We start from the raw sequence: 22,070 nt of genomic DNA, 5'->3' as shown, positions 1-22,070 counted from the left end.
CTTGACTGATTTGCAATTTACTCATTAATCACTAAGAATCATGGAACAAATTTCTTGCCTCAATCTCTGGAGTTCATACGCAGGATCCTCTAGTAACTCAGTGAGTAATTTCACTTCAGAGTGTCCAGGGTCGTTTCCTCTCAGGTCCAGCTCCTCCAGGTGTGAAGGGTTTGATTTGAGAGCTGCAGCCAGAGCAGCATATCCTTCTCCTGTTACACCACAGTCTGACAAGCTGGGGATATGAAAAAGGGTGGGCCACTGTTATTGTTACATTTAATCGTCTGATAGAAGAAATCACCACAAATGTCTTAATGTAGTTAAGTGAACTGATATCGCACAACAAAACACAAAAATCAAACCCAGTGGTGTCACAAATTAGACTACTAACTTCACTTTTTTAAATTTGCATAGTGCATCTTTCAGTAGAGCACAGAGCTGCTTCACTCCTGAGTCTCCTGATATCTTCCCTCTCAGGTCCAGTTCTGTCAGCAGTAAGGGGTTTCCACCCAGAACTGAAGTCAGATACACAAGGGCTTCATCTGCTGCATCACTACTCAACAGCCTGCAAAACATAAAAAAGAAAACAGATGAAAATAAATAGAAAATGAGAATAATGATAGATATGTATATCTTTACGGCATACAGTGCTCCATTCACTTGAATTGAGCTCCGCAACATTTGCATGTCTGATAACTCTGTATAACAGACTTGTGGGTTCAATATCAGCATGGTGCCATTGGTAAATAACTTGTAGCTGCAGTTTAATATCACTCTGCAAGGAATCAAAACCACATAGGCCTACTGTATATCAGCAATCTTGGTTTTCTATGACCGCATACTTATTAGCTCATTACGTCCAAAATAGAAATAATGCGTTGAAATCTGATTTTAAATTAAAAGAAATACTTGACTGATTTGCAATTTACTTATTAATCACTAAGAATCATGGAACAAATTTCTTGCCTCAATCTCTGGAGTTCATACTCAGAATCCTCTAGCAAATCAGTGAGTAACTTCACTTCAGAGTGTCCAGGGTCGTTTCCTCTCAGGTCCAGCTCCTCCAGGTGTGAAGGGTTTGATTTGAGAGCTGCAGCTAGAGCAGCATATCCTTCTCCTGTTACACCACAGCCTGACAAGCTGGGGAGATGAAAAAGGTGTTTTGCTAGATGTTGTTCTTTATTACACTTCTTCTGCTAAATGTCAGATGCAGGACTGAAGTGAATTGGCCACTGTTACATTGAATGGTCTGATAGGAGAAATGACCACAAATGTCTTAATGCAGTTAAGTTTACTGATATCACAAAAAAACGGAAAAATAAAACCCAGTGGTGTCACGAATTAGACTACTAACTTGGCTTTTTTAAATTGGCATAGTGAATCCTCCAGTAGAGGACAGAACTGTTTCACTCCTGAGTCTCCTGGTATCTTCCCACTCAGGTCCAGTTCTGTCAGGAGTAAGGGGTTTCCACCCAGAACTGAAGTCAGATACACAAGGCTTTTATCTGCTGCATCGCTAGCCAACAGCCTGGAAGGAAAGTAAAAAAGATAAACATTGTCTTTTGGTTATGAAGCACATTTATTGATCTTAATAATAGTAGTAGTAGTAGTAGCTTTATTGTCCCCAATGGGGGAAATTTCTACCAGTGAGAGGCGCGTGAGATATGAAAACAAACATAATACAGTCAGATTCCAAATGCACATTTTCACCTAATATGTCTTGGAAATAGAAAGATTAAATTAATGTTTACTAAAATACAAATATATACAGTATATATTGGTGTTTTTTAAAATACCATTTTAATGAATTCTTCTTATGTTACTTAATGTATGTTAAGTCCAGAAAAATATTCTTGCCTCAATCTCTGTAGTTTGTAGGCAGGATCCGTTAGTAAATCAGTAAGTAATTTCACGTCAGGGTGTCCAGGGTCGTTTCCTCTCAGGTCCAGCTCCTTCAGGTGTGACGGGTTTGATTTGAGAGCTGATGCCAGAGCAGCATATCCTTCTCCTGTTACACCACAGTCTGACAAGCTGGGGAGATAAGAAATATACATATTTCTTGAGTCCCATGTCAAACATCCCAGAGTGTCACTTTAATTTCAGGAAGGAGGCCTCAAGGTAATGGTCCATCATTTGGAATCTGACAGTACATAATAAATAAACCAATACCTAAACATCAAGTCTTGTGACACACGTACTGAACAGATAAATATGAAGACTAACTTGACTGTCGTAAGTCTGCAGTGTGAATCTTCCAGTAGAGCACAGAGCTGCTTCACTCCTGAGTGTCCTGCTATCTTCCCTCTCAGGTCCAGTTCTGTCAGCATTAAGGGGTTTCCACCCAGAACTGAAGTCAGATACAAAAGGGCTTCATCTGCTGCATCACTAGTCAACAGCCTATAAAATGTAAAAAAAAAGAAAAGAAGAGAATAATGATAGATATGTATATCTTTACGACATACAGCGCTCCATTCACCTGAATTGAGCTCTGCAACATTTGCATGTCTGATAACTCTGTATAACAGACTTGTGGGTTCAATATCAGCATGCTGCCATTAGGAAAAAACTTGGAACTGCAGTTTAATATCACTCCGCAAGGAGTCAAGACCACATACTGTATATCAACAATCTTGTTTTTCTATGACCGCATACTTATTGGCTCATTACGTCCGAAATAGAAATAATGCGTTGAAATCATATTTTAAATGAAAAAAAATACTTGACTAATTTGCAATTTATTTATTAATTACTAAGATTCATGGAAAAGTTTTCTTGCCTTAGTCTCTGTAGTTTATTCACAGGGTCCTCTAGTAAATCAGTCAGTAATTTCACTTCAGAGTGTCCAGGGTCGTTTCCTCTCAGGTCCAGCTCCTCCAGGTGTGAAGGGTTTGATTTAAGAGCAGCGGCCAGAGCAGCATATCCCTCTCCTGTTACACCACAGCCTGACAAGCTGGGGAGATGAAAAATGTGTTTTGCTAGATGGTGTTCTTTCACTGATTCTTGAGAAAGCGGCTAAAACATGTCTCAGCAATAAACTGCCAATTCTGTTGAAAATAAACTATATGTTCATGAACAAAATGAATCCAGGTAAAGACCCAGGGGTCTGTTACACAAATGTACAGTCGTTTGAAATATTTAAGTGTAATTGTATTACTTTTCATGGCTATAAACCTGCCCACACCCTGTAAAAACAGCTGTCCCAAGGACAGACATCATCATTTCAATTGACTTAAAATGTAAGAATCACTGATATTATTGAATAATATCACAATGATGTGAAAGTCCATATTGAAGTGGTTCTGCAGATATGCACATAGTGCGTGTAAATCAATATTTACTACTATTTTCTGATTACTCAAAGTGTGTCCAGCATATTAGTCACCACCGTCAGATTTTTTTTAAAAATACAATAAAATCAGGTATGCGCAAGGTCATTGTCATTACTTAGGACCCCTTTTCAAACCTTTAGATCTACTGAGTACTTCACCATCACTGAAGTTCCTGTAAGTTTAGTAATTTCTACTCAATTTGTTAATTTGTTTGGACACGGGTACTGTCCCAACCATAAACTGTCAACACCGTCAGGGGTTTTAATAGCATTATGTTACATTAATGTTAATTATATATACTTTTTAAGAAGCGGCATGAAGCCCCTAAGAAACAGAACGAAAACGAAGTGGCTAATGTGAGCAAAAAATGCATAATATGTAAAAGAGTGTTTTTTTGTCTCACACCGTCAGATGTCACCACCGTCAGATTTTTTTCCGCTCATCATCTTGTTCCATATTTTACTAAATTGTGCTGGTTAATGAAACATTACAGACATGTTAGTAATAATTGTGACCCAAACTTATACTCCAGCCTCCACTGAGGTGCATTTGGAGGGTTTTTTGTCACAAAACCTGACTGTGGTGACATCTGATGTAGTCTCTGCCTGACTTTTCAAATTCACTCCCATTCACCATTTCTCTCTTTCTCTCTACATGTCTTCATCTGCCTGTCTGACTCTTGACTTTCTCTCGGCGTAGTTTTTATGTTGCCCTATATGGGGCTAAATATGATACATGTGACACAGGTTCCATGCCCAAGCACACACACTGGTGTGTGTGTGTGTGTGTGTGTGTGTGTATGTGTGTGTGTGTGTGTGTGTGTGTGTGTGTGTGTGTGTGTGTGTGTGTGTGTGTGCGTAAGTACATGTGTGCGTGCGTGCGCGTGTGCGTGCGTGTGTGTAAGTGGTGGTCTAGATGATAGCTAGTCGTTCACGGACTCCTCGCTAAGGTTGAACTCTTCCCATTTCCATCCCTCTGATCTGAAGCCCATTAGCGATAGCCAAATAGCACACAAAATACAGTACATGTGTTTTACATGTTTTTGACAAGTTTTAAGAATATGCTTCCAATGAGTATCTACAATTATGTTGAATTGTAAAAGTAATTCTAGTCAGGGTCAGTTTTCCAAAAAGTTGACACCTGAAGGCAAATCATGTTAATTTTCGGCATACAACTGATTTAGGGGTATTCAAGGGTGCTGAATCCAAATCTGCCGTATGCCGGACGCAAAAATGTACCGAAATGCCTCAAACGGGCAAAATCCAATATGGCCGCCGCCGCCGTGTTAAAATCCTGCAATCACTTTTCTTTTGGACTAAATAAGGTATGAATTTGAAAATAGCACTTATTTTTATGTTTTCAGACATGGGGAAAGCCATTATGTCATCAGATTTCAGCTCAGATTGGAAGAAAATGCTTATGTCATTGGCTGCTAGCCATTTTAAAAGCAGAGAGCCTCATATTGTCAGCGATTTTTTACATTTTTACTAATCTTTCAAGATCCACAGAAAAAAATGCTCTTTGTCTCTGTGAACACAAATACTACAGGAAATTGCACTGAACTGTCTACCTTCACCTGAAAAAAGAAGTGTGTGTCTACCTTTTTCCATTCTTTAGTTATGGGCAGTAGAACATAGGATGACACCACAAAAAAGCACTGATTTTTGACCCCAAAATACTGCACTTCTCTCTGCCCATATTTTTGCTTTAAGAACATAGTGTCTTTGATAGTGTTCATGTTTCATATGCAACATTTTCAGGGGGTTTGAGGGGTGCTTAATGCCAATATGATATATAAATAAATATATATTCCCATAGTAGATCAAAATGAAGGAATCCAATATGGCCGCAGTCACCAGTCTACAGTGTGCATTTCTTTGATTACACAAGATAAACTCTTAAGTACATTATGTAGCATTAGGTTTTCCTACAAGGAGAATTCATTTCCATACTCAGATTTAAGATAGATATCAAAGGAAATTATTTCAGTGTAGTCTGAATTCATGTTTGCAACAGGAACATAGGGTGACACCACAAAAAACAATATGTTTTAACCCCAAAATACTGCACTTGTCTCAACCCACATTTTTGCTTTAAGGACAAAGTGTCTTTGACAGTGTTCATGTTTGATATGCAGCATTTTCAGGGGTTTTGAAGGGTGCTTAATTAAAATATTCAAATATTAGGCTCAAAAACTTCTTTAATAGGCCTACCTCAAGATGAATTAATCCAATATGGACACCATCACCAGACAAGGTGGACTCTTAATTACATTGTAGCTATAGGTTTTCATACATGGAGAATTCATCTCCATACTCGGATTTAAGATTAGAATCAAAGGAAATGATTTCAGTATAGGTTGAATTCATGTTTACAAGTGACAGTTGACTTTCATGTCAATACGCTGTTCATCTGAATGGAAATGTTTTCTCTACTTCCACTTTTATTTTGATGCTTATTATAACATGATGCAATATGTCCACCTCAATCCACCTCTTCCATTATGAGACAAATTTATACACATAAGTCTGAATGCGCCGAAATATAATATGCACATCTACATTTTGTGCATTAGGAATTCATTGTTAGCTGATTTTATTGCGACGCTTACATTATATCTTTGAATGGTGGAAAGGTGAAACGTGGATCAAAACAGTTTATGTTTTTGTGAGGAATTTACTTGATATATGTTAACTCATTCCCAACCATTAGGCCTATCAACCTCCTCCTCTCCAGTGATTTGGCAGGACACACAACATCATGCACTGCATGGCACTTATGCTGCAAATGCAACAAAAGCAAAGTAAAACATGACGTTTTGCAGTGATCAGTCCTATCTAATTCAGATGTCACATGTGTAACCGGTTGGACTTTTCACTCTGCGTTGTGTTTAGTTGCAAGAAAGGATGACTCCGAGACAGGTGATTCATTCGATGTTTTTAGTGATTCTCTGGAATATCAGACACAGTACAGAAATCACCATGGGGCTTGGGGCTGCACACTCCCACTCCTCTTCCCACAGCATACAGAGACAGGGCTATAATAAACATATTAAACAGCAGCACCAAACACGGTGAAAACATATGAATAAAACCAAATAAAATCGCTAGGTTAAAGAAGTGCTACCAAGAACATAGCCTACTTCTCATTATAAAACCAGTGTGCCCTGGCTAGCTAGCTTAGCAAAACTCCGCTAGCATAACGAATGAGTTAGCTAAGTTGCCAGGGTCACATTTACATTTTTTTTACACATTATACTCAAACAACGAAAATAAACACACACCTGGAATATCAGACACAGTACAGAAATCACCATGGGGCTTGGGGCTGCACACTCCCACTCCTGAGAAGACCATGAAAAAGGAATGCTAAATAATCGTGACTAGCGTTAGCCACGCTAAGCTAAATAATTGTCACGATGCCACTGGCTTATGTTACACCGGGTGGCGCTAACACATCAAAGTACTTGAAACAGGCATCATATTCGTGTAATACATTAAAAAAGGGGTAATACACAGAATAGTGTTCAGGATTACTGTGGCACAAGTGATGGATGACAGAATAGAAATAAGATTTAAGTAAGATAAGGGAAAGAGAAAAGTGGAGAAACATACCTCTTCCCACAGCATACAGAGACAGGGAAGAGGATATGGAAAGCATAGAAATATGAATCAGACAAACGGAAACATTAGAGGGGGATAGAAGGAGAGGGCAGGAAGCTCCATAGACACCCATGACAGTGAAGACGTCTACTGTAAGTGTACTGTGACCAAGGTGTGTCAAAATAAAACCCATCTTTGTGTAATTATACAAAATTAAGAAAGGGGCTAAAAGCACACTGTTACATTCACCCCCCTAGAATTTCACAAAGATATAAAAACATCCCGAACATAAAAACACTCAAGCTCCGCTTACAGCCATTACAAGTACCAGCGTGACAGCTACCTAAAGAGGTCAGGCGTGATCCAGGGGTGATCAAGTCCCAGAACGCACCGGGTAGATGAGATGCCATATACACCTCAACGGTAAGGCTCAGACCAGAGACTACACGAATCAGAAATAACTACATGTTATTCACACTTAGCAAACAGACAACAGGCTCAATAAAGCCATGAACAACAGCAGAAGCTGTCAAATAGCTAAGAAAAAAATATATAATGCACACACTACACGTGGATGACCTGACCGAAGGACTCATCCCCACCTAAAACAGTTTGCAACTGAGCCATAGACTCTATAAGTCTACACACAGGCTTAATAACCCTACCAAACCTGGACAAGGGGAAGGGGGCTAAGTGGCCATTTGAGGGAGTGTCAGTGTCGTGAGGTGGGACGTGAGGTGGGTCGTGAGGGGTAGAGGGCATGATATGTTCTGCAACATCACCAGGGCCAGCCACACCACTAGCAGAGGCATCTGAGCTGCCACCAGGAAGCGGGGACCCGGGACCAGCTGCTTCATCTTCCTCGAAGTCATCCAGCACGGCAGACTGTTCAGCGACCCAAGAGGAAGTGCGGTCCGCGACAGAGTCATCTTGGCGTGACGGGGCAGCGACAGACAGGGCAGTGACAGACGGGGCCAGAGCATGCTCAGAGGAGAGATCTGACAGGTGAGCCTCGGACAGGGAGACGCTTGAACTGACACATTCAGCTGCTGCACTTGAAGCGACATCTGTATCATCTGCGAGTGGCAGGAAGTTCACTGAAAGCAGGAGGTTCCGGTGGAGCACCCTCTGTTTACCATCACTGCCCTCGACTTTGTAGATATGGAGGCTGGGCTTTGCGGCTACCACAGTGTACACATCTGGCTCCCATTTGTCAGCAAGTTTGCGCTTTCCCCTGCATCCTTTGTTGGCAATAAGGACTCGGTCGCCAATGGACAGCACCACTCCTTTGGCCCTCTTGTTGTACTGCTCAGCTTGGTGTCTCTGCTCAGACCTGGAGTTCTTCTGAGCGACTTGCATGGCTGACTGGAGGTCACTGGCCAGGGACTTGACATAGGAGTCGTAGTCAGCAATCCTCTCATCGCAAATCACGTTCCTGAACAGCAGATCAACAGGCAGTCTCGGGACCCTGCCAAACATCAGGTAGAAGGGCGCGAACCCAGTTGTCTCATGCACCGTGCAATTGTAGGCGAAGGTCATGGTTTGAACCAACTGGGGCCACTTCTGTTTGGACTGTGGGGGCAAGGACCGCAGCATGTTTCCCAGTGTCCGGTTGAATCTCTCTGTACCACCGTTACCCATCGGATGGTAAGGAGAAGAGTGAGACTTCTGCACGCCAGCCAGCTCCATGAGTTCCGCAATGAGCTCACTCTCAAAGGACGCTCCCTGGTCTGAGTGCAGGCGAGTGGGGAAGCCATACACACAGAAAAAGTTGTCCCACAGCCGCTTCGCCACCCTCTTAGCAGTCTGGTCCTGACATGGGAATGCATGTGCGAGCTTCGTGAAATGGTCAGTTATGACCAAGACATCAACAGACTTGTTGTTCTTGTCCTCAGCAGACCAGAAATCGATGCAGACGAGTTCCAGAGGCGCGGTAGTTTTGATGCTGTGCAGAGGAGCTCTGGCGGCTGGCTCAGCGGTCTTGCTGAGGACACATCTCATGCATTCTCTGACGTGATGCCTAACGTCCTTCTCCAGGTCATACCAGAAGAACCTCTGACGAGCAAGGGAGAGCGTGCGCAGTTGACCCTGATGACCTGCCAAGTCATGCAGACCAGCCAAGACATCTGCCTTAAGGGAAGCAGGCACGACGTATTGGAATCTCTTGGTGTTGGAGAGGGGGTCTTTCGAGACTCTGTAGAGGATGCCATCCCTTAGCTGGAACTTCCGCCATTCTCGAAGCAACTTCAAGGCCAGGTGATTCTCTCGAGCACGTTCACGCCTCGACGGTCTCGATTTCCGTTCGACATAGAACATCACTCTGGCAATGGCGTCATCCTGTAACTGGCGAGCTCTCAGCTCATCTGTCGACCATGCGTGGAGTGTGTCCTGTCCACAGTCCCCCAAGCCCGTCAGGTGGTCACTGAGGGAAGCGGCCCTCTGTTGGGCGCCAAGGTCCCACACGTCCTGTGTGTCCAGAGCAGCTGACACATCATCACCTGACATGGAGAGGGGTTGCACGGTGCTGAGAGAGGAGTCAGTCGTGGCCTGAGGATTACAGGTGAGGCGGAACATGTCTTGCACGCAACTGTCGTTGACCTCGGAGGCTTGCTGCAGCAGATCAGCGTAGGGTTCAGACAAGAGCCGCTTCACAAAAGGGTCACGACTCAGAGCGTCAGCCACAACATTCTTCGGCCCGGGAACATGTCTGAGGTCAAAGGTGTATGGGGCCAGCTTGGACACCCAACGCTGCTCACATGCATCTAACTTGGGCTTTGTCAGGATGTATGTGAGCGGGTTGTTGTCCGTCCATACTGTAAAAGTGTGACCCTTCAGCCAGTGGCTGAATTTCTCGCATACTGCCCACTTCAGAGCCAAGAACTCTAATCGGTGGGCTGGATAGTTGGCTTGGCTCCTGCTGAGGGACTTACTGGCGAACGCGATGGGTCTGGCTACCTCTTCACCCTCTGGAACTTGGGACAAAACGGCTCCCAGGCCGTCCAGGGACGCGTCAGTGCACAGCACGAAGGGCTTGTTGAAATCTGGGTGGGCAAGAACTACGCTTGTCAACAGCGCCCTCTTGAGGTCCTCAAAGGCTTTCATGCACTCTGGAGTCCAGTCTCCCGGAGTTAACTCACGGTAGGTGCCAGGCCTCCGAAGCTTCCTGTCATGTCTGCCTCTACGCTTTTGGCCAGCAGTCAGCGCAAACAGGGGCTTAGCAATGGATGAACAGCCAGGAATAAAATGCTGGTAATACATCACCATTCCCAAGAAGGAGCGAACTCTCTTCTGAGAAGGTGTGCACCCGTCCTCCATCATCAGATCCTGTGCTGTGAAGCTAGAGATGACATCCACCTTCTCCTGATCAACAGACACGCCACCCACATTCACAACATGCCCCAGGAACTTTACAGACTTGCGCAAAAAGTGGCATTTCTTCTGGGAGAGCTTCAGATTGTGCGCCCTCAACCTGGTGAAGACGACCTCAAGACGACACAGGGCCTCTGACTCAGACGGGGCAAAAACAAGGAGATCATCCAGGTAGCACAAGAGGGTGGAAAAATTGAGATTGCCAAAAATGCTCAGCATCATGCGCATGAATGAAGCCGGACTGTTACACAGACCTTGGGGGAGCCTGTTATACTCATAGAGCCCGAGTGGTGTCGTGAAAGCAGTGAGATGCCGATCAGACTCATGGAGTGGGATGTTATAGAACCCAGACGTCAGGTCCATTGTGCTGAACAGCGCATTGCCACCAAGGGCCGCAAGACAGTCTGACTGATGTGGCAATGGATGGGCATCTTTCACTGTCTTTGCGTTTAGCCAGCGGAAGTCTGTGCATATCCTGAGATCTCCATTCTTCTTCCACACCATCACTAGAGGCGAAGCGTACTCACTGATTGACTTTCTGATGATGCCCTTCTCCTCCATGTCACTCAGAACTTCTCTCAGCTTGTGATAGTGCGCAGGTGGAATACGGCGGTAAGGAAGCCGGAATGGCCGATCATCAGTGAGGTGAATGCGGTGCACAAACCCCTTGGCCTCTCCACAGTCAAGCTTGTCCTTGGAGAAGACGTCCTGGAAACTGGAAAGCAGGTGAGCCAGCCTGGACTTACATTCAGCTGAGACTTCACATGCATCAATGTCCACATCTCCGAGGCCACACGCGTCAAGACACTGTTTTGGAGACTGCAACTGACTCGGAGCATTCATGTGAGGCTGAGCGGCGCTGTTACAGGCAAGGCCCTGAGTCAGAGGAAGGTCCTCAATAGCCACACATGGTGAAACATCAGCCAGCTTTGTGTTACGGCGCAGCCTGACAGGGTACTCAGTGGGGTTGAGAACTCTCATGGGGATCCAGTGATCTCCCCACATTGGCGTGATGACGCGCCCCACTAGGATGTTCTTTGGCCCCGAGCGTGCTGTGGTGGGCTCCACAATCACTGTACTGCCTTGGGACACAGGGACATGGCTTGGTAGTTTGCCCCACACCAGGTATTCTTGTTTTGGCAACAGGGTGATGGCTCGCCTCAGCTTGACAGTGCCGATTGGACCCGATGGCTCTGGACCAGCCCAGCGCGAGACGCAGGTGAGGAGCTCCAAAACTTGCTCACACTCAGGGCTGGTGCTTCTGGAGGTGACAGCGTCCCAGTATTTCTTCTCACCTTTCATCTTGCTGAGGAGGGGCTTTAAGACGTTGGTCCCGATAATAAACTCATCGCGCTGGCCAGATATTACAAAAGTGGGCACGAGGAACTGTGATCCGGACACTTGAATCTCCAGTTCATAAATGCACTTTGGGCGTGTCGCTAAACCGCCACATCCGATAAGAACAATGTTGCTGGGAACTGGCTGTGGACAAGGGAGAATGCCAGATGCCTTCAGTCTCATTTCACCCTCCTCGCTCAGCGTGCATGACATGGAGCCAGAATCTAGCATGCCCTTCAGTGAAACAAGGCCGCTGACCACGACTGGCGTGTAGAACAAGTCACTGGAGCCCTCAAGCCGCTGAGAATTGAGATAAATAGCCGTAGTCTCGGCCGGCAAAAGTGCACAACTATTTACATAAATGGATTGGAAGTCATTGTCACTGAGGGTTTCAGTAGAAGAGCCCATGGTACCCCTCACACTACATGGGCTATCTAGTTTAACTGCGTGGGCGGGACATGGGCAGCACCAACTTGAGACTGATGTGCTGTGGGGCATGCACTCTTGACATGGCCAGGCTGCAGGCAGTTGTGGCAAAGCCGGTCCATTTTACAGTGGCTGAATGTAGTGTGCTGTAGTGAACCACACACTCTGTATGGCTGGCGTGTCTCACGGTTTGTGTACTGGCTCCGCTGGGCTGGCACGGCGCGCGGGGGCATGGAGGCAGTGCACACTGAAAGTACTTTGTCCAACATGGTCACTACATGAGAGAGGCTCGGCTCAGCAGCAGGGGGACTGAGTGACTGGGCAGACTCAGGCATGGCGGGGGCATAGGACTGGAACACCGGCGGAGCCATGGGTGGGGGGCCAGGCTCAGCGTGCTGGACAGTGAACTGGGTGAGTGGGCGCACACCCTCCGTAGACACTGGCGAAGAAGAGGGGCGGGCCACTCTCTCCTGGATCTCAGACGGCGTCCACTTCTCAGCTGGCTTAAACGAGAGAGACACAGCAAGACTGGGGTCTGGGCAGTGAGACACAAACATTGTTACTAACTCTGCTCCTGGTTCCTCCAGAACTCTCCGCTGTCTCCGTAGACACTCCTCCGCCACATCAATGGCTTTGTTTAGACGAATCCAGTACTCCATAGCAGACTCACCGTGGTGTGGAAGAGTATTGTAGAAGTCTCTCATTGGCATGTTGGAGTATGTCAGCTCACTAAAATTCCTCTTCAAGATATCGAACACAGCAGATACGGTGTGACCAGAGGCTGGCTCAGAGCTGCACCGAAGAGAGACTCTCACTACATCCCTCGCCTTGCCTAACAGACGACTCATGACAAAGTCAGACTTCTCCCGCTCTGTGCGGTTCACATGACAAAGGTGGTTCAGCACTACATCCTCCCATTCATCGACTGAAAACTTGTCTGTGTGGTCACCCCTGAAGAAGGGAGGGAGCTTGGCATCTGACTGGACAGTCACACTAACTCTTGAGGCATCTGCTTCTGTCAGGGACGAAGAGTGGCTAGGGTGCGGCTGACCACTGGCCTGCTGCAGTGCGGCTATACTGGCAGTAATGTTACTATTGATCTGCTTAGCCAGATCTGACAAGACAATGCCCAGTGTGTCTGCAGTAATCACCTGTGTGTTGGGTGTAGGGGCTGGACATGTGGCAGGAGAAGGGCCTGTGTGTGCAATCAGTGTAGGCATAGGGGCAGTATGTGTCACCGGTGAATGGGCTACTCCCATAGGCTGTGTAACTGCAGGGGCTATATGTGCTGCTGGTGTGGCTTGATCCGTGCAGGGCATATAAGCAGTGTCTCTCAGGGGAGTGGAAGTGGCCACTGGACCTCTAACCAAGTTAACCTGTCCCACATTACCAACCTGCCTCCCCCTACCAAAACTGTGAATCCCCAAAGGATAAGCTCTCCCAATACCAGCCAGACGCGAGCGGTCTCTAAACATAAAGGGCTCAACCACATCACCATCCCCAGCAAAGCTATCACCACCCTCAGCCATTTTATAGCATAAGTCAATTCAAACCCGGAATGCCTATGACACAAATATCTCAGTAAAACAAAATAATTACTATTTCAGCTCAAGACACTTAAATAAATCTGCAGAGCTCTAATAGTCAAAACTCAAGTACTACTATGAGAAAAAAATAGAGAGAGGTTCGAAGTGAAAGAGCATTAAGAGATACATTTGCAGAAACATTAAAAACACAATGTGATACTATATGCCCTAAACGGTATGCACGTCATAGAATACCTCACACGCACGCGCGCACACGCACAAACACACATACGAGCATACAGACAGACAAACAAGTGCACCCCTGCGTGAAGAAGGAGAGAAGCGCAGCAGTCCCGGGATCAAGCAGGCGTTGATCAAGCGAAGCGGAGTGACGGCACCAATGTAACCGGTTGGACTTTCACTCTGCGTTGTGTGTTTAGTTGCAAGAAAGGATGACTCCGAGACAGGTGATTCATTCGATGTTTTTAGTGATTCTCTGGAATATCAGACACAGTACAGAAATCACCATGGGGCTTGGGGCTGCACACTCCCACTCCTCTTCCCACAGCATACAGAGACAGGGCTATAATAAACATATTAAACAGCAGCACCAAACACGGTGAAAACATATGAATAAAACCAAATAAAATCGCTAGGTTAAAGAAGTGCTACCAAGAACATAGCCTACTTCTCATTATAAAACCAGTGTGCCCTGGCTAGCTAGCTTAGCAAAACTCCGCTAGCATAACGAATGAGTTAGCTAAGTTGCCAGGGTCACATTTACATTTTTTTTACACATTATACTCAAACAACGAAAATAAACACACACCTGGAATATCAGACACAGTACAGAAATCACCATGGGGCTTGGGGCTGCACACTCCCACTCCTGAGAAGACCATGAAAAAGGAATGCTAAATAATCGTGACTAGCGTTAGCCACGCTAAGCTAAATAATTGTCACGATGCCACTGGCTTATGTTACACCGGGTGGCGCTAACACATCAAAGTACTTGAAACAGGCATCATATTCGTGTAATACATTAAAAAAGGGGTAATACACAGAATAGTGTTCAGGATTACTGTGGCACAAGTGATGGATGACAGAATAGAAATAAGATTTAAGTAAGATAAGGGAAAGAGAAAAGTGGAGAAACATACCTCTTCCCACAGCATACAGAGACAGGGAAGAGGATATGGAAAGCATAGAAATATGAATCAGACAAACGGAAACATTAGAGGGGGATAGAAGGAGAGGGCAGGAAGCTCCATAGACACCCATGACAGTGAAGACGTCTACTGTAAGTGTACTGTGACCAAGGTGTGTCAAAATAAAACCCATCTTTGTGTAATTATACAAAATTAAGAAAGGGGCTAAAAGCACACTGTTACACATGGTTACATAAAATGGCCCACATTATCAAATCTCTATATTGAGTCAGGCCCACATACCCCTTCCTGTCCTCCTGCCAGTCACCGAAGTGGGATGGGTGGTATTTGGGATGGGTTCTCATTGTTTATCAACACAATGTTATGAAGAGGGGCAAGACACTGGCACCCAACCACGTGAGCTATTTTTTTTTGGACAGACAGCGGTTTCCAACAATCAGAGGTTGAGTTCGCACAGTCAGGTTATAAACAAAATTTAGAACCCATGTATTCTCAAGGCATATGAAGACATCACTGCATCAGCAAGAGGTGGCATGGAGTACATGGAGTCAAGCAGTTGCTGCAATTCAGCAACTCCAGGAGGTGTGATTAGGAATAGGTTAACTTAGTATACCAAGTAAACAATTTTGGTTAGAGTAGAGGAGGGTGACTATGTGCATATACATTTGTCCAACAATAAAGCAATCACTAACCACTTCACCAGAGGGCTAGGGTCATTAGTGGGACAGTCAGAGCCTGTCACAAAGAAAGTATGACTTTTAATGTATGCTGATGACATTACCTTAGTGGCACATATTGCTGACACAGACACCCCCGACACAAGACATCAACATCCAAGGAGAGTAGAGCAAGTGGTAGTTTTTACGTACCTAGGCATAGAAATGTAGCCTGGTCCTGACCATCCCTACTACCATTTCATTTCGAATTCATGGTCTGGAGGTTGTTTGATCTGACGCGATCCTGTCTTTCTCACAGCACATGAACACAATATTCAAAAAAGGACATTCCAAGTCAGCAAGGACATTCTGATTTTTGATAGGCCTACCTCCTCCTCGTATAACTTAATTAGCAGTCATTTTTTGAATATTGTGTTCATGTGCTGTGAGAAAGACAGGGATGTGCCCATTTCTGTGCCTAGGCACCTTAAAACTACCACTTGCTCTTCTGCCTGCCCTTGGCTCTCCCTCTCCAGCTGAGCACCGTTATTGATACACTGCAGATGTACTCGCCAATTTAAAGTCTATACTTGCACAATTCTACCAACAGAAGATTACAGACAGACTCTCTTTTCCTCCTGCTCCCATGTTCAGCTGGACTGGATCCCCACATGGCTGCATGCTGAGCATGGGCGTTTTTAGACAGGGGCCAGGGTGGGCCTGGGCCCCTGTAGGATTGGTCCAGGCCCCCTCTAGGGCCCCTACGCCAGCCAATCATACAAAAAATAAAAAATAATGTCTGCCGTGCATTGACGGATTCCAAGTGCAACACACACAGGAAGGGACTAGGAGGGTCAGTTGTCCCAGGCACAGGCACAGAGGGGGTACAGAATTGGGTCCTAGTGACATTACACATGTTGAGTAGGGGGGCCTTCGTCAATACTTTGCCCCCAGGCTCGGATGAGGTACTGCCACTGCCCCTGCACGCACTCCACCCGATTGCGAGATGTTCCACCTGCAGACTTGTGAGCTAGAACTTCTTCATTTTTGGAGCTATTATCGCTGGACTTAAATGGAGTTGGATAACATGCTGAAGTGAGGAAACAATTCATTTCCTTAAGTGTCTGTAGGTGAGGAATAAGCCGGTTTTAAACGGAATGGTGGCATGCATTCGGTTTGGGCACTTAGGCTATTGTATGTGGCTGAGTTAAAAGGCAATTCTATGTGGTGCTATTTTATTAATTATTAACAGTGCTCAGATTCATAACGGTATTTAATTGCCATCCCAACTGTGTGTGCTGCATCACTGCTATAGAGTTCTTCAGTAACGCGGAAGCATGTAGTAGATTGTAGTCTTTCATGTTAGCATTTAAGGACTTCCTGGTTCGTATCGGCTTCCGGCCTCCATTGGGAATGAATAGGGGCCAGTTTCAAATAAGCTCAAAGAAATGGTTGATCATTTTGTGCCAAACTTCGACATAAATACAATGTTGCGTCCATATGCTAAACCCGGAAACTTTTGGCGACTACAGAAGCGGCGCCTGTATCTAACGTCATGTACGTGCGGAGGGTTGTACCCATGGCAACCAAAGGAAAGTATGTAGTTCGGAAGTTTTAATGATCAGAAAGGGGTTAGCAATATTGAATTATAATCGTCATGATTTAACATGTGAATACACCAACATGATGATACGATCCGTTCCACTAATGAGAAAGGGATGCAGGGACACGCTAATGTTCGTTGTTGGCGTGCAACTTATATTTTTGCCAAACCTGAATCTCTATGGCGTGTTGCAATGTAAAAAAATCGCCATAGAACCGGAAGTCCAAACGCCGCATACAAGTTGACATCAACGCTGAAGAACTCTATTAAGGCTGCTTATGAGTTTTGTCATAGGCTAACGTAGCCTAGCTTACAAATGCAATGGACAGACAACATTGCTACATTGCTGTTTGAAATGATTTGGGAGCAAAATAGGAGCGAAATGCATCGCCATATGACACAAACCACCGGACAAAATACCTTCTACGTTGGATTTGGCCTTTAATTCAAAGGAAATATTCACACAATGTCAGTAAATCCGTTTGTTTTCCGTGTCTTCAGTCTGTTTCGTTTCTGTTCCCACTGTTCTGTCGCTACTAGTCAAGCGCAAGCAACAGGACGCCGGACCTAGGAACCAGTGTTGCCAGGTGTAGAACGTGAAATAAGCAACTAGTGTTGCCAGGTGTAAGAGAAATAAGCTGTTTTGGGCTGGCTTAGAAAAAAGCCCAAAACAGCTGCCAGAGAAATTAGCAGCTGCTTATAATCATTTAACCCTTCTTCCTTGAAAGATCTACTACTGGGACTGAATGCCCCGTGGTGGAGATTTTAGGCTATTTTATGCAATGCTGCATTTTCTCTTATTTGAGACTTTGTTGGATAGGGAAATATAAACTGTTAATTATAAAAATATTATTGAAATGAAAAAGTGATAAAATAGAAATGGAGATTAATTTAAATTCATGATTTTATCTCATTTTTAAATTTAATTTCAGTCTTTTCGTTAGAAAGGTTTGGGGGAAAGTCGCCACTTATATATATTTTAAAAATGTGCAGATCCAATTGTCATCAAGAAAACTGTGATACACATTTTTTTTTCAAAACCGCCCATCCCTAGTTTGTATGTTCTTGCCATTATATTTTTTCCATAATAATAATAATTGGTATAGCACATTTCAAACAAGGCATGCAGCTCATTGTGATTTAACAGTTAGATTAAATATGAAATTGGTAAGTTGGTTAACCCATTGATGCCAAATACTGTGCCAAATGCTATCATTGACCGTAGTGCCAGGAGCTGCATGATGTAGCTTTAGGCTCATGAAATTCAACATTTTTGTAAATGAAGAAAGTTTGTATGTTAAAGCTGAATGAATGGGTGATACTGCAAAATGAAGCAGCTTTTAATTCAATTTATTACATGCTTAGTATGTGCTTCAGATGCTGAAGCATGTGTTTTTGCAGGTTTTTTTAGGCAACACTGGGTTTAGAAAAAGGCCGATATTTTGGCAAAAGTAAGGTCGAAGAATATAAGGTACATGGGCCCCCCTCAAAATATGTGGGCCCCTGTCAGGCCCCTGTGGTAATTTTGGGCTAAAAACGCCACTGATGCTGAGCCCCCCATCTAAAGTCTATCCATCCATGACTGCAGTATGGCCAGCAAAAGGGACTGAAGGGAGCAGCCTGGTGTGCAGAGACAGAGACACATTTCTCTAGCTCTCAATGAAAAGAAAACCAAAAAGGTCATTGCTGCCTTCAATGCTGCCTTCATTGCTGCCTTCATACCTATAGCGAGAATAGACCTAGCCCTCTCTGAACCTCCCACTGTCTCAACAGAGCTAAAACATTGTCTTGGACATTATCCTAGTTCTGAGTTCTTGGGTCTCTACAGATGTATCATTGGCACTACAGATGTATCATCAAAGTAAGGACCAAAAAACACATTTCACACACACATGGACTGTCTGACTGCTCATTATAAGCTCTTGTTCCCCTGATCTCCTTCCATCCTCCGGTTGTTGTGCAATAATTGATACAGTGCAATGTGTTAAGATGAATTCTTGCCGTACTACAGAACAAAGGCCAGCCTTGTAATTAATGGTTATAGTGTATTTGTCGCAGAGTGGCCATCTCAGCTGAAATATGTACATCAAGCAAGACAATCTATGCAATAACTTTGGATGACTGATGTGCAATACCAGCCTAAATATGTCCTTTGTGTATACACACAGACACAGACACAGACACAGACACACACACACACACAGACACAGACACACACACACACACACACACACACACACACACACACACACACACACACACACACACACACACACACACACACACACACACACACACACTGCCACTCCCTCATCTGTTCACTCTATTCTATTCTAATCTATTCTATTCTATTCTATATATTATTCACGTCAGTCTGCCTCTTGATCCCCCTTTATAGGCCTAGATATACAGTAATCTGAGCACAGCAATTAAACCGGCAAACATGAAGTAATTCCCATTGTACAAAGGATAATATTAGAAAATATTAGATTTAGGGACATCCAGACTCTTGTGTGCATTTATTTTTTATGGGTGAAGAGGTGTGGATCATTGTGAGGTGGTTTGAGGTGCAAACATTTTTCATGGTGTATAATGCATTAAAAGTGTAATTGAAATAGGGAAAGATTTAAATGGTCAATTTATGGAAAAGAAAATCTCCTGTTGCAAACATGAATTCAGACTACACTGAAATAATTTCCTTTGATATCTATCTTAAATCTGAGTATGGAAATGAATTCTCCTTGTATGAAAACCTAATGCTACATAATGTACTTAAGAGTTTACCTTGTGTAATCAAAGAAATGTAGGCCTACACTGTAGACTGGTGACGGCGGCCATATTGGATTCCTTCATTTTGATGTACTATGGGAATATATATCTATTTATACATCATATTGGCATTAAGCACCCCTCAAACCCCCTGAAAATGTTGCATATGAAACATGAACACTATCAAAGACACTATGTCCTTAAAGCAAAAATATGGGCAGAGAGAAGTGCAGTATTTTGGGGTCAAAAATCAGTGCTTTTTTGTGGTGTCATCCTATGTTCTACTATTCATAACTAAAGAATGGAAAAAGGTAAACACACACTTCTTTTTTCAGGTGGAAGTAGACAGTTCAGTGCAGTTTCCTGTAGTATTTGTTTTCACAGAGACAAAGAGCATTTTTTTCTGTGGATCTTGAAAGATTAGTAAAAATGTAAAAAATCGCTGACAATATGAGGCTCTCTGCTTTTAAAATGGCTGCCAGCCAATGACATAAGCATTTTCTTCCAATCTGAGCTGAAATCTGATGACATAATGGCTTTCCCCATGTCTGAAAACATAAAAATAAGTGCTATTTTCAAATTCATACCTTATTTAGTCCAAAAGAAAAGTGATTGCAGGATTTTAACACGGCGGCGGCGGCCATATTGGATTTTGCCCGTTTGAGGCATTTCGGTACATTTTTGCGTCCGGCATACGGCAGATTTGGATTCAGCACCCTTGAATACCCCTAAATCAGTTGTATGCCGAAAATTAACATGATTTGCCTTCAGGACCTTAAATAAGCACCTTTTCAGAAATCCTGCCTAGACTATTCACTTAAATACAGTAAACATATTCTTTTTACTTTTAATTCTGTCTGACGCTGTTGTCAAAACCAAGAAAGAGCCCATTTTATGAAAAATGTAAAACATGGGGAGCTTGGCCAAAACATTCACTGCACAGCAAAGACCTTCATCTATGATAATACACCTCTATATTTTGGATTTGAACAACTTAAAACCTGTTTATGCCACATTTTCAATAATCTAGGCCTACTTCCTAGAGTATCTAACAAATGAAGAAAAAACACATGCACAAACATACTGTGCACACACAAAAATAAAGTGTTTATGCTACATGTCATTGACTTGAGAGGGCTATTTATTTTGCTAAATGTAGGTAATAATTAGGTCACTTTCACCACCTTCAGATTACTGTCACCACCGTCAGTTCTTAAGTCACCACCGTAAGAAGGAGTTTTGGACATTTTAAATGAATGTCCTTACAAAATTTTCCTTTGGAGTTGTTGAATTATCAAAGTAATAGCAAATTTAAGCCTACACGAATATTTGTGAAATTACAAAAAAATGTTTGATCTATTTAGGCATTAAGTAAGCATTGTCTGACAGCACATATTTTTGAATTAGAACACATGAAGCAGTATTAAAATAGAATGAAAGTGAATTTTCAACATTTAAAGGCATATGTGTGAACCAAAAAACACACACAATCACTTAAAAACTCCAGATACATATGCAACCAAATCAATACACTTTTTATTGCTTTTAATTGTGTCTGACGGTGTTGACAAAAAACAAGGTATGATCGGAGAAAAACCTGATTTCTGAAAAAAAATCAAAATGGGGAGATTGGCCTTGTGCATTTCTGAAAAGCCAAGACCTTTGTCTACGAGGATATACCATATTATTTTGTAAATCACTTCGTTTTTTTCTTTCAAGATTACATTATGTTTTAGCCACTTTCTCAAGAATCAGTGCTTTATTACACTTCTCACACTAATACTCATACTTCTCATATTGAACAAATAAATTTGACGACTAACTTCATTGTCCTAAATCTGCAGTGTGAATCTTTCAGTAGAGCAGAGAACGGCTTCACTCCTGAGTCTCCTGGTATCTTCCCTCTCAGGTCCAGTTCTGTCAGCAGTAAGGGGTTTCCACCCAGAACTGAAGTCAGATACACAAGGGCTTCATCTGCTGCATCACAAACCAACAGCCTAAAAACGTAAAAAAAAGAAAATAGATGAAAATAAATAGAAAACAAGAATAATGAAAGATATTGAAGTCTTTACGGCATACAGTGCTCCGTTCACTTGAATTGAGCTCCGCAAAATTTGCATGTCTGATAACTCTGTATAACAGACTTGTGGGTTCAATATCAGCATGCTGCCATTGGCAAAGAACTTGTTGCTGCAGTTTAATATCACTCTGTGCCACATACTGTACATATCAACAATCTTAATTTCATATGACCATAGAACTATTAACCACCATCATTCCTTCCAA

General features: G+C 43.5%; 1 protein-coding gene across 1 annotated transcript in view; it reads right to left on the bottom strand.

Moving 5' to 3' along the window:
• LOC134443413 (uncharacterized) overlaps positions 1 to 22,070 on the bottom strand; it is a 65,226-nt gene that overhangs the window by 8,279 nt on the left and 34,877 nt on the right. The window contains 4 exon segments of the mRNA XM_063193198.1: positions 59 to 232; positions 1,352 to 1,525; positions 1,855 to 2,028; positions 21,608 to 21,781. Coding sequence (XP_063049268.1) covers positions 59 to 232; positions 1,352 to 1,525; positions 1,855 to 2,028; positions 21,608 to 21,781 — 696 coding nt within the window.

Source organism: Engraulis encrasicolus, unplaced genomic scaffold (assembly GCF_034702125.1).
Source record: "Engraulis encrasicolus isolate BLACKSEA-1 unplaced genomic scaffold, IST_EnEncr_1.0 scaffold_31_np1212, whole genome shotgun sequence".
Lineage (NCBI taxonomy): Eukaryota > Metazoa > Chordata > Actinopteri > Clupeiformes > Engraulidae > Engraulis > Engraulis encrasicolus.
Note: the sequence above shows the minus strand (reverse complement) of the source record. Positions and strands in the feature narration are given on the sequence as shown.